Source organism: Barbus barbus (assembly GCF_936440315.1).
Source record: "Barbus barbus genome assembly, chromosome: 6".
NCBI lineage: Eukaryota > Metazoa > Chordata > Actinopteri > Cypriniformes > Cyprinidae > Barbus > Barbus barbus.
The window spans coordinates 33944691-33959212 of NC_136734.1; the positions used below are offsets into that span (position 1 = coordinate 33944691).

General features: G+C 38.7%; 1 protein-coding gene across 1 annotated transcript in view; it reads left to right on the forward strand.

Moving 5' to 3' along the window:
* The window catches only part of LOC306870909 (zinc finger ZZ-type and EF-hand domain-containing protein 1-like), a 38287-nt gene extending 30722 nt beyond the window's left edge, over positions 1–7565 (forward strand). Inside the window, exons 53-54 of the mRNA XM_079418491.1 lie at positions 3265–3336; positions 5352–7565. Of these exons, the coding sequence (XP_079274617.1) occupies positions 3265–3336; positions 5352–5432 (153 nt within the window). The 3' untranslated portion in view covers positions 5433–7565. The remainder of the gene's footprint in view (positions 1–3264; positions 3337–5351) is intronic.
* The last annotated feature ends 6957 nt before the right edge of the window (positions 7566–14522 follow it).

A 14522-nucleotide genomic window follows, 5' to 3' on the forward strand; every position in this document is an offset into this window, starting at 1 on the left:
TTCTGAAGAATCATGAGACACTGAATACTTGAGTAATTATGCTGACAATTCAGCTTTGCCATAAAACATAATGTTTACATTTTAGCATACAATTTAGAATAACTTTCAATTTGAATATAAGTTATTTTAAATTGTAATTATGTGTCACAATAGTATTGTTTTCGCTGTATTCTTGATCAAATGAATGCAGCTTTAGTGAGCATAAGATTTTATTAAAAACATTCAAATGTATTTTAACTTTTTTTCTCTGTGGACCATTATGTTTTCATTCATAAGCCAACAGAGGTGTTGAAATCAATAGTAATTTATAGTTTTAAGATGCAAAATATCTATGCATTTTTGATTCTTAATCTTTATTTGATCATTTATTTTGGTATGTGTTTAGGATTAGGCATATGCCTGGGTAACAGACATGAATTGCGATGATAAAACACAACCGATCATTTTAGATGCATTTACTTAAGGTAAGAATGTGTCAATTTGAGCCTAGAATTCTGGGAGGCTTCCAATAATTATTTTGTGCTGTCACAAAGATATAATTATGTGATGATATGAGAAAATGTGGAGAGCATTAAGGTTTTTATTGTGGTGTTTAATGTCAGACTTAATTCAGTCTGAATCACATCAGGGTTTGTGTGAGTATCTTCCACTCATATGATTTACTGTTTCTCATATCCACCCGCACAGCTCTCTATTGAGTGTGTATGTCTGAATCCCAGAGCTACTGCATTTGTATTCCGTACTCCCATTCCAAAATAATACACCCACTTAGAAACCTACAGGCCTGACATTAACCTTAAGGACTATGTTTACATGGTGTCGCATGCGAGTCCGCAAGACTTCAGAATGATAAATGATTGTGATTTCGTAACGCTGGTCATGTTTACCGATGGAGGATCCTCAGCTTACAATAAGTTTAACTGGACCTCCTAGATAATCCGTATGCTTGGATCTGTGCAAAAATCCAAAACGGTCCAAAATCCATTTGTTGCAAATCCACTTTAGGAAGTTTGGTGCAGGGTCCACCAATGCAAATAAATTTGTGAATACATAAGAGCAGCTTTAGTTTCCAGAAACCAGGCACTAGAGGGCACTAACACATCTCCTTGTATTAAAAGAAAGCCCAAATATTCTTCAAGGTGTTGAGTGGTTACACCAGTAGATGCTTAGCACTGTTTGGCCTCATTATGAAGAGCTTTAATCTCTCCCACATCCACTGCACTTCTTCAGACCTCTCAGCAGCCAGATGATCATGACTGATCCGTTGTTTTATTTTATGGGGTCAGAATGCCGATCTAATGGGAGATTGTTGGCATGCATTTGCAAGAGAGTCTTAGTGTGTCATTGCTCAGCTGTTGCACCATTTGAGTCGGAAATGAGACGGAAAGAAGAAAAAGCATATAAGAAGTCAGGCTCGTTCTGTCTTCCCCTCCTGTAGTCTAGTACGCTCATTTCTGCGGGATGATAAAAGCCCCTCCTTCAGAGAGGAAGTGGTTTCAAAAGTGTTCTAACATGACAAAAGCTGCAGCCTCTCCACAGTCTACAGAAAGTGGTGTTGAGAAGTGTTTTGAGACGTCTAGATGTTGTTCGTTTTGGTGTAGAAGTGGAGTGCAATCTGACCAATCTTCTATTAACCCAAAGCATTGTTGACACTCAAGTCATAACTCTTTCAACTAAAGTAATCAAAACTGAGCTGGATGTATTTTTTTTAACTTTAACAAAATAAAATACACTTTACTTAAATGTAATGTCATTTAAGAATGTCACTTTCTCCCATCACTGCTTAATTTCCTACATTTGTAGGAAAGCAAGCTGTGAGTTCTTGCAAAACGCTAATTATTACTCACACACACACATATATACAGTACATGTATGTATACTGTGTGTGTGTGAAATAAATGTTGTAAAATATCATTACAATTTAAAATAGCTGCATTTATTATATCTTAAAATGCAATTCCTGCTGGTGATGGCAAAACTACATTTTTTGCAGGATTACTCCAGTGTTCCGTGTCACATGGTCCTTCAGAAATCACTCTAATATGTTGAATATGCTTTCAGTGCTGAAAACAATTGTGCTGCTTAATATTTTAGTGGAAACTTTGATGAATGGAAAGTAAAAAAAAAAAAATGAAATGGAAATGTTGTGTAACATTATAAATGTCACTTTTGATCAATTTAATGTGTCCTTGCTGATTAAAAGTGTATATTTCTTTTTTTAAACTTACTGACCCCAAATTGTGAGTAGTCTACAGTATATTGTGTCATTTATTCACATAATTTGTTTATTTGCAGCCTCTTTCCTTTTCCTTTTATTGCATTTCTACCAGGGGAAAAAATATACAAACTACCTGCAAAATTAATCTATGTGCAAACTTCCTTTTAAATGTTTAACAACAGTTGCACATCTTTGGTGCTGTACTTGTTCAGTTTCCCATTTGTGGGAAACAGTGTATGGCTGATCGTTGCCAATCTGTGCGTCAGTATGCATTAGCCTTGTCAACCTTGCTGTGTGCTGCTTATACTGTACATATTGTCACAATAGAATGTTTACCTTGATATGAAAGTTCACTGATTTTTCAGGGTTTAAGACTGACTACGAACCATTCTAAAATATTATAAAATAACAAACCATTAACTACGAGTTTTGCTCTTAATTTTCTGCTTATTAATAATTAGTAAGAAAGTTAAGTACCCACAATACTTTTTCTGAAACAATGAACTTAGTGCACTAAGTTGCTATGCCTACTTCACATAACATTTTTAAATTGGCTTTATGTGTTGTAGGTTCCACCATACTCCCTCAAAAGTTCTCCAGGGATTGTATAACAGTCTCAGCAAAACACAGAAATACTTACTTAGAGACTCTGGACTCTTAGACATGATCAATGTGAAATACCTGGAACAGTGCAAATACTCCTACCTCAGGAAATTAGAAAGCAGAGGCAGGGCTGATTTAGACAGTGTCTGGTTTGATTCAGAGTTATGTCATCTACAGCGTGGTGCTGTTCCAAACCCCAGATTAACCGCTCATGTGGAGCTACAGGAGCGTGAGCCAGTCTGGTGAATAACAGTATAGTCTAACTGGCCTTGAATTCAACTGACCTATCATCAGATTGCTTGTCTAGCAAGTGCTAGAGAATGAATTCAGCATTTTTGCAGCTTGTTTTCTACATCGATGACCTGTAAAATGAGCTAAATATGTCACATTCATGTTGTAGTTGAATACTAAAGCAGTCACGTGTCTTTTCATTTGTCCATCAGGAGCAGGACGTTCTGCAGGAGTACCTTCTTGCTCTCACTACCAATGAACAGCTAGTAGTGCGCACTGCACAGGTAAGACTACCACAGTTCCTGTAGTGTTCTTATACAATTTATTTTACAATTTAGTGTCCTTCAGTGTTTAAATCAAGGGAAGACAGCAGAAAAGTATAATGGAAAGAAACAGTCATCAGTGATTCAGATGATCAATGAAATTCCAATTTAACAGTAGTTTAAATTCAATTGTAGTAATCAAAGCTGTTGAGAAATAAAGTCGTGACGTATTGTCAAGTATGGTGACCCATACTCGAAATTGGTGCTCTGCGTTTAACCCATCCAAGTGCACACACACAGCAGTGAGTAGTGAACAAATGCACACACACACACACACACACACACACACCGTGAACACACACCCGGAGCAGTGGGCAGCCATGCTGCAGCGCCCAGGGAGCAATTGGGGGTTCGGTGCCTTGCTCAAGGGCACCTCAGTCGTGGTATTGAGGGTGGAGAGAGCGCTGTACATTCACTCCCCCCACCTACAATCCCTGCCGGCCGGGGACTCGAACCCGCAACCTTTCGATTACGAGTCCGACTCTCTAACCATTAGGCCACGACTTCCCCGTAAGTAAATCAAAATACCGAACTACCTTTTTTCCTAGTTCAAACCAGGCTTTATGAACATTCAAGAGCATGTCTGAGAAGCTATGCCATAAACACCACATTTGTAACAGTAAAGTTTCAGCTTTACTTAAATAAATATGACCTGTCCATTTAAAAGCACCAGAGGTAGGCCAATATATGGAATTTGATTAATTGACATGTCAAATTATTAATTGGTATTCATTGATTACAAATATTATTACATGATATAAGGAAAGAGAAGAACAGTAGAATTTGGTTTACAGTTAGTAAGGGTTATGCCGTTGAAGATAACACACGGTATTAAGACAATAAACTGATGCAGCCATGTTGAAATGAGTACACATATATACCAGAAGCACAAAAGGGTTTTTTCAGCTGTGTTTGTTCACTGCTTAAAATGAGATGTGGCAGAGCCTAGTGCATTAACTTGTGCCATAAAGCTGCTAATTCAAGAAAGGACAGGAAACCACAGCACAGTGGAGAGGTGAATGTTTGTCAAATGGACGGCTGCATCTAATGTCCCACCATATGCTGATGAGTTGTAATGATCCTGTAAAGTCTAATGGTGTGTTAAGCTTGTTTTATTAGCAAACCCTGATGACTGACAGTCATTGTACAGTATGGCTACTTGATGAAAAATTAATGAGGGTGTATTTTATTACTGTACAGTAGCAATCCCATTTCTTTGTTTCTTTCATATTGCTTCATTTGCAGTAACTTTCATTTTAGGATAGAGTAATACTTGTGATTTGGGAAAATACTTTAGTTCTCTACAAGTAAAAGTGTTTGACCTTTGTTCACATATAGATAGATAATGCCATTAGTGACAAAATTGCCTTTGGTGAAATAAATATTTGCGCTGCTCATCACATGACGGCTCTAACCAAATATTATGCTAAAACAGCTGAACATCAGAAAGCATATCTGTCGATTCTTCATCCATATACGTGTCTGTGAGAGTGTGTTTGTGTGTGGGCTGTTAGCATTTAGTCATTAACCCCATTATTGTGTTGGGTGTGGCTCAGCCTCATCTCCGGCACAGGGAACACATTGTGTTGTGTGGGACGGGATTAATGCTCTGTATTTATCTTATCCCGAGCACCTTATTCGCTCGCATAAAAACATGCTTGTAATATTCATCACGGCCAAACAAGTGGTTTGATGTTGTTAACAAAATAGCGTTTTTGTGCCAAAAAAGTTTTTAAATGGGTCGAACGGTGACATATTTGAAGTGTGATTAATTGTGTGTTTGTGTGTGGGTGTTTTTGCTGAGCTTTGAGGGCCACAGGTGTGTGAAACGGTTTGATAAATTACCCACAATGTTTTGCTTAATGGTTTTTCTCTCTCTCTGACTTTTTTATGCCATTGTTGCCCCCCTCTTTCTTTCTCCTGCTGTACTCATTCACTTTTCTTTATATCCTTCTCTCCCCTATTTTATTGCACAGGCGCTGAAGAACATCGCAGCCATCAGCCTGGCCATTAATTACCCAAATAAATCCACTAAGCTGCTCAACCTGTCCCCGTGAAAGAGGGATGAAAGAGAGATCGAGATGAGAGAGGGGAAGCTTGCCAGAGGCCCATGGGAATGGCCTTCTGCGCTTGACGGCTGCGGCAGGAGCAGGCCACATACCGTCTTCCAGAAAAACCCACCCCTGTGCTGTTTAATCATAAAGTGGGGGGCACGGCAATCTCGTGTCTCTTAATAATCACTATTCGTCATCTGGTTTAGGCGACGATGGGTTTTTTTTTCCACTTTAACAATGCAAGTTTTTTGGGCTGTGCCAAATTAGTTTTTTCACCCAATAAGCACGTTTCTTTCTCCATTCCTTTGTTTTCTTTTTCGCAAAAGCCACCGTGGGCAAGACAATCGATCAACGTGAAAGCAGGTCACCTTTCCCTGCCTCACACACTCCCTGGACACGTTGCCTAAAAATACGAAGCTGCCGGCGCAGTCTCATCCCTCAAAGTGGCCCGAGACTACGTATATGATGAATATATATCGTTATATATCCGAAACCGTGGGGCCTTCTCTCTGTTCACCCTTTCAGTGCAGGCTGGTTAGCTGATGTTTGTTCAGAACTAGCAGTTACACTCGAAAACCACGTGCTTCTTGACAGATGTCAGCTGATGTATGCAAGTAGGTTACAAGAAACGAGTTTGACGTGCCATGTGAGTCCAGAAGGCTCCGTTTGCCTTACGAGTGCAGCTCAAAGTCATCTCACAACTGATTGTGGGTCAGTTAGCAAAGCTATAACACGTCCTAGTGAGAGTAATATCAGCGCTTGTCTTACATTGTCATGTCCCAGATTCTCAACTCACTTTATAATGCTGCATACCACCAGGAAATACAGAGCATTATGTACAGAAATATCACTTTATGTTGTGCTGCATGTAACACTGGACTAAACCATGATGTCCATTACTGTTAGTGGCATATCGGTTGGTGTTTTATGTATTCTGTAATATTACTGCAGTTGATTGTCACAGATTTGCGGGTTTAGTGGATGGTCTTAAGGTGCAGAACTTGATATTCATAATCTTCATTCATCTAGCGTTTGAGACTCACCAGTATTTTAACTGTGGTGGCATGGATACGGTTATGGAAGTTGTGTTGCTTTAAAATATATATTTATTACAGGGACATTATTGGGTGAATCTTGAGTGAAGCGTTTGATTGGCTAATATAGCGATTTGTTGCCGTTTTGAAGGTCAGATAAAGGCTGTTCCTAGTTCTAACCAATGTTTATCTAAATAGTAATTTTATTAATTGTCTTTTTTTTTTGCCCTGTAGCCAAACATTTCTGTTTTTTAATGAAATATCATACTAGTCATTGACTATTTTTTGTTCTTGACAGGGGTATTTAGATCTGTGATGATTTTTAGTTCAGTTTGATTTCATTTTAGGTGGAAAGGAATTGAGACGGATTATTTATGCCAAAGAATCATTACTGTTTGAAAGAGAAGCATCTAACGCAAAGAAATGTATATTTATCTTCTTGAACGAGGCTCTAATGTTGGTGTGGTTGGTGGTGGTGTTTTAAAAAAGAAGGTTGAAGTGTTGGGCTCCAGCGACAGACACAGATCCTTTCGTCCTCAATGTTTTTGTTTACATGTGTACTAGCATGGAGCACTGGCTATGTTTGGTGCTGCTGATCAGCCTCAGTTCGGGTGGGTTGCCAGGAAAATGTCTGCCAGGAAAACTTCCTGTCACTCTAAAGCCTCAGATATTAACAAACGATGTGCCTATGTTTAAAATGAAGCAATCTTAATTTAATCTTCATATCATTGTAAAGGTCCTCTCTTCAACTATATTTTTTAAAGAAAATGATAGTTTAATTTGGAGCATTTTCTATCTATTTTATTTTTATGAATGTCTTTTTTTGTTTCAGACCTCGTGGTTTCAATTGCTTTGAATTTGACATGAATGTATATAGTTGTGAATATGGATAATTGCATAAATAATTCATATGAAAATGATTTTTCATGTCAGCCCCCCACGTTAAAGAAATGTCTGAATAATGTACTATATTGTTGTAAGTTTACACTTGATACTTTTGAATTGATTTGCTATGTCACACACACACACACACACACAACAAAACTGCTTTTGGGTTGATTGCTCATTTGTTTTTAATTAAAAAAGCAAGATATGCAAATTCATGTGCCTGGTTTCCCTCTCTTTTAAGGAAAGTCATTTTAAAGTCAAAACCCCCTAGATGACAATTCAGTCTTTTGGAAATTGTTTGAGTTGTAAAGGATTCACGTTTTATACCATGTATCAAATCCTAAAGTGAAAGGTCATTTGTACCTTATTATGATTTATTTCACTTATTTTTGAAGTCTTAATAATGTGTTAAATTGAAGTTTTTTCAGGTAGTTTTTGTTAATGGTTATAACACTACTAAAAATTATTTTGAATTGTTTTAACACTTCAACCTTTAAACTAAAATCACAATTTCCCATGAAGCTTCCATTTAAGCTTAATTTTTTTTAGCCATATTTCTGGCATATTCATATTCCTCAACGTTTTTGTTATTGTTGTTGCTCAAAACCTTTTCCATAACACATAATTTTTGCAACTGTTCAACAAAAACCATCACATTTCGCATGTGAGTGCTTAGGTATTAAGACATTTTCCTGTTAGAAAGGACCCATTCATCTGCAACTGCCTTACATTTGGAGCCTGAAGCCTCGAATGTGGCGTGGTACTTGGTTAAACTAAATTACACACAATCCAGCTTTTATGAAACTTGACTCTAACTTCATTAAAATGTAACATTTATAAGTCCTATTAAAGCAATAGTTTAGCAACCCTCATTTCCCTCAATCCCAATTGAATATTAACACCATTCCCAGCATCCCGATCTAATTGAGTACGCACAGCAGAGGTGTCTGAGGTGTCACGTCTATATGTTTGTGTTTTGACTTGGCAAACACACGGACCCTCCCTGTAGCACTACAAATAGTCCCTCCCATGTCAGCATTTTCTTCCCTCCTAGAAAGTAAACCATCTGTTGTTTTATTATAACCGTTTGCCTAAATATAGTCACTCGCTTTCAAACACGGTTGCCCCGTGACACAGCCACACCCTGGCTTTTGAATTAGTTCAACTCATCTTCCCGAATAAATATGGACCGCTTTTGCTTTATCATAATACCACCAGCGTTTCTCTCTGCCTCCCTCTTTCTCTCCCCATTCACAGAAACACTGAATGACGGATGTGTCATTGATGAAGATGATGATGGTGATTGTGCTGGAGAAGACGGTGATGATTCAGAGGCGCTCTGAGCTGTAACATCCCCCTCATTCTCTGTGAGTCAGCTCTCCTCACCCCCCCCCCCCCCCCCCCCCCCCACCCACCTCCTCTCCGGCTCCCTGCCTTCCCACGAGCTGGACCCCGGCAGTAAGACCCTACAGCTGAGAACGCACAGGGGGGAGATGATGATGATGATGATGAAGTCATCCGGTGGGGATGTGAGGCAGTGGGTTTGAAGAAGTATAAATAGCCTGTGAAAACGGAATGGTGCGAAACTCGCTCTTCACACCTACACCTCAGATATGGCAAAAAGGGTGAAGGGGCAAAGAGAGAGTGAGGGGGAAAAATGAGGAAAGTGACAAACGGAGAAACTGATAATCTGCAGATGTGATGGTTTTTGGAGAAAGGGTGGGAGGCTTGGATTCAGCCTTCGCTGAAGATGAGTTCGGATTAATGGTGCTTTCGCAGCAGATGATTTGTGTTTTGGCGCAGTGTCATGTTATGCGGGAATAAGGGCTTCCACTGCATGAATGAAGTAGTACGGAATGCCTGTTATAGAATTGAGTTCTTTGGTTTATAGTACTAATACTTGAAAGGGAATTAGCATTTTCTAGCCAAGGGTTCCCTTTGGAATTTCCCATGGATTTTTAGAAGAATAATTTTCGACGAGATTGAGGTTTATGCATTTTGTTCAACAACCTGAATTACAGGCATACCGCACTACAATCTTAAAAATAAATCATCTTTATTGGTATCTATGGTTCCATGAAGACCTTTTGCACCAAAAATGTTCTTCACACGAAGAAAAAATTGTTCTTTTAAGAACTGTTCACTAAGGATATTTTCATAGGGGTGGTCAGGTAGGGGCCTGCAACCTGTCTGTAGTGGCTGAGCATTCAGGGTCGGTTGAAATTATGTTCCAGGGGTGTTGTTCCTGTTTGGTAGATATCTCCACCCCTATATGGCATCACTGCAAAAAAATCACTGAAACTTTTCCTTTTTAGAGTGCAGTTGCTAACCAGTTACTCATGTTCATGCGCTCAGAACTCGTGATTATGACAGATTTCTGACTCCAGAGCACATGAGAAACTGAATCACATCCTTGTGGTATTTGTAGTCCTTATGTAGCATCTGGTTAGCAATTTAGCTAGCAACTGTGCTCTGTCATCCACATCTAGTTTTACTTCGGTACTGTCGCTGAACTGTGGATGTCACTGGCTGTCTGCCACTAGCATTGTACTAGTTCCAGTATAATTAAAGAACTCTGACTCAAGACTACAGGCAGGCAGATGCACAAGAACAAAACGTTTTATTTATATTTACAATATTGCCATCAAGGATGTTTTGTCTGTTTTTTTATGCATTACGCTCTTAGGAAAACAGTGACCGTTTCATAGATGAAGTTGTGCCCAATGGATGTGAGGATTCGATTCTTTTTACACAGGATTCATTTAGTTCTTTTGGGATACAAAGGCCTTTGACAACTTGAGTGTATGAATTTGCTGAGAATGGGTGTGCGATTGGATTTTACAGCCATTAAGGGTGGAGGGTAGGGGGTAATGGACCAACATTTAAATATTTTGTTAAGCTGCATATCACTTTTATGTCTTGCTACCATATGCTCAAACTTTTCAAAGTTAGGAGCGATCTGTTGCGTTTCTTTGTCTCTCATGATTATGTCTTGTCCATTGCCAATGGTTTTGAAATTAAATGCTTAGTAAGCACATATGGGTGTGATATTTGGGTGTCCACTATACAGTGTATGTAGAGTAACATTATATGTTTGACCAAGGAAGTGTTGTTTAAATGTTGTGTGGATTTTCTATATAGATTAACATGCATTTACAAAGGTTTACCAATGTACTATATGTTCAAAATGAGCTTTAAACGGCTCACGATCACTTAGAAACTAGTTGAACTGAAATGCTCCTCTTGTTCATTAACTGACACCGTTTATTCCTTGTTCTTCACATGTCTCAGACTATCCTGGCGGTATGGCTTTTTAATGTCCAGTCACGAAATGAAACCGAGGCGAAGAGCTGTGTGAAATGAATCTCATCGCTGTGAGTGTGCTCTAGAGAAAAGTAATGATCTGCTCTCTGACTTGTGTCAAATGCTGCAGGTTTGATTTTCTTGTATGTGGGAAAGAGGCTGAAAGAAAAGGCTTGTTTTGTGTGTTTGGGGAGAGAATATTTGCATTTGTTTTCAATTCTCCATTGCAATGCCTATAGGCAGTGCAGGGCCGGGCTGAGAGGATCTGAAGGTGAGCTCTGCTTCACTGGAGTCAGCTGCCCTCAGTGGCTCGTCTCCGGAGACACTCGAGAAGAACCACACACACACACCCCCCCCTCATCGTGACGAATTGAGAAATCCACTGCAATGCACTGCGGAAAACTTTTTTTTTTTCCTACTTATTTTGCCTTAGGCAAAGATAAAAGACTTCATTGTGAATATCTTTCTCTTTATATGTCTGCATTGTTGCAATATAAAAGATTTAGACAACATTTTTCCAGTTTCTCTCTGTCGCTCAGTCTATGGCTTTGTTCAGAATGAAATACTGTATGAAATGCATTTGCATACACCATAGTTCTTAAGTTTGGGGCTGGTAAGAGGTTGCAATGTTTTTGCGATGAGTTTGCAGGTCTGCATTTATTTGATCAAAAATATAGTTAAAACCGTAAATACTGTGACACATTAGTACAGTTTAAACAACGGTTTTCTATTTGAAATATATTTTTAAATGCAATTTATACCTGTAATGGCAAAGCTGAATTTTCAACATCCATTACACGATCCTTCAAAAATCACTCATTACAAATGTCTTATTTTTATTGTCAATTAAGTTAATTAAAAGTTTTTGAATGTATGAAATTCTGGTGACCATTTCAGATTGACGCTACAATTGCTGTAACCTGCTTGAACACTCACTACAATGACTGTTGAGTTCAGCAAATGGCATTCAAATCATCATCTTTCGAATGAATAATTGTTGATATTGTTCCTGTTCATTCAGAAATCCACCATCGTATCAAGCATGATGCATTGTGGCATAGTGTTCCTCACAGCGTGTGGTCGTATAGTAGCATTTGCATAGGTAATCCAGGAAGTCTATGCTTCCAGAGAGTTTGCATATGGTGCACAATAGACATACTGAGAAAAATAAATAGTACGAGTATGCTATGTGAACTATTTTTAGTAGTGCCTCTGAATGCGATTGAGGACTTCATAGCTATTTTACCACCTTTCTTCCGTCCTTGGGGTGTTATCTTTTTACAGCGTTTGTCCTTCAACAGAACATTGCAATGAGGTTACTAGAGCTTCTTCGTGCAGCAGTCCTGTGTCCTGCAGTACTTTTTTAAACATTTGTAAAGATGGAGTTAACAGCAGCATTTTAGGTTATAGTAATGTCTTCACAAACCGAATGAGATGCATTCAGACATCAATTCAACAAGCTCTGTTCAGATCCCAACTCTAAACCCAGTTTCACATGTGGCACCCCGAATCCACTGCAGCAGAAATGACATCACATCAGATGTCACAGACATCTGAGAGCTTCATTACAGGAATGCCCCATCGCAATACTAATGAGACCTACTTCCTGTTTCCCAAGTGTCACTTCTTCAGAGACCTGCCTGCTAATTGGCTTGTTTAAATAACCCATGAGAGCGAGACCCCACTCAGCCTTTTAACCCAGATTTAATGACATCACAGAGGGACATGTCTGATTGCTCTGAGAGACGCAGGAGACGATTTTAGATTTGATTTCTCCTTTAGTGTATGTTTGATTCTTAATAAGGGCTTTTGTGTCTAACATGGGGGCCCTGTTGTCATAATCCATTTTGTTCCTGTCCTTTATCGTCAAGGAAATGAGCCCTCCCAAGCCCTGGTCAGTAATAGAAGGTATTATGACCACAACACAGCTTTTCAGTTGATGAAGAAACCAAAAACAGTCTCAAGATGGTCGGTCTACTGACCATTGTCATGTATTGCATGAAATTGATCAGTTCTCCACCTAAAAACAAAGTCTTGTTTACAAGACTGCAAAGTGGGCCAGATAGCAACACACTCTCATAACAGCCAGTAATAATTCATCCGATGGCAAAACGTATCGTAACATACAAATTATGTGCGTCGTATGTAAACACACGACTGTTTTTTTCCTATTACGATCATTGTTAGGTTTGGATTTGCAATTTTTGTAAGCCTCAACTCACAAGTTTTGCCATCTTGTACAAATTAAGTCTTCTCATGAGAGTGGGTTGGGCAATATACAGTAATCAGTAATCATTCAAACTAAATGGCGAAAATGTATCATAACATTGAAAACTTCCATTTCATGATTATATTTGCACAAACAAATTGTGATTTTTTTTTTTTTTCTCCCATCTTGTACAAATTATTACATCTCATTAGAATGGGTCGGTCAACAGTCAAAATGTAAGCGGTAAAGTGGTATCATCATCTCCATCCCTCTTTCCATAAGAATGAAGTGTAGCAGGAGTCGGAGAGGAAGAATGTTGATTAGGGGATGAGAGTACTGGAATAGAGGTTAATGAAAGAGAAAGACCTAGTAAGAAGTCCAGAAACATTTCTTGACCTTTTCTTCTCATCTACCCACAAATGCCTATCCGCTCAAGGTAAAACTGTGGGCGGAGACGTTCTCGGAGAGCTCTGGTTGTTCTTTCACCATTAAACGTTCCTTCACTTTTCCTCTGATTTGCAGACTCCCTACTGTGTGTTGTGTAATGCCACCTACTTCCCTGAACTTAAAACACTTGAGGGCTATACTGCACGAGCTTGATTCATAACTGCATACAAATTCATATAATACAGAAGGAAAAGACATAATTTTTTTATGCTTCATATGTTTGTGTGTACCATCAATCTTTTTAAAGAATCTCGGTGCTTTCAGTAGCAATGATATCCGTTGTTGCTATTAAGGAGGCTGAGGTGAAGTTCTGCAATTCTTGCTATTATCTCTTCAGTGAGCTGTGTGTCTCTGTTGACTTCAGTTTAGTTCAAGTTTATTTGTATAGCGCTTTTACGATACAAATCGTTGCAAAGCAGCTCTACAGGAAATTAAGTTTCCACAATATATTTATATATTGCAAAACCTTAATATATTTAACTTATGGCAAAATTTGGTAATTCTGTATGTTGTACGAGCGTTGGCATCCTCTGAGGGGTTGGCATCATCTTTTCTCAGGTGTCCGGGCATCTCAGATCATTTAAGGGTTGGATCCAGACTGAAGCTTCTGTAATTCCTATATATATATACATTTACTTCCCCTGCTTCTCTTACACATTTATGAAATCATTCCTTATGGTTTTCTCTGAAGTATTGTTGTGGACAAATGTCATGATGATGCCTCTAGCTGATATCTAGATATGAAACTATAGTGCTCTGACAATAGTACAAGGTGTCATTTGGAAAGACTGGATGATGCTTCAGTGATACTAAAATTACACTCATGTTAATGCCTGGAGCAGGAGCTTGATGTGTAGTTGTGATGTTCACATGAGATAGCTTCGCTGAGCTGCAGTCTCTGCAGTGGGGCGGTAACCTCAAAACATCAGGACTACAGAAATTTAGGGCTTCAGGACTGCAGTGATATCACACCATGCCTAAAACAGACAACATAAAGTGGAGCAGAGAGTATTTTGCCTCAGATTTTTCCTGTGTGAGAGAGTTATATTACACTATTATTCCTATTATTGTTATTATTTGTGGAAAACCAGAGTTTTCTGTCTATTCTGTGGGGTGTACATTTTGCTGAAAGTCACATGTATGCAGTGAGAATTTCACATTGGTTATAATTAAACATTTCTGGCTTCGGAGTCGTAATGTATTGTTCCTTTA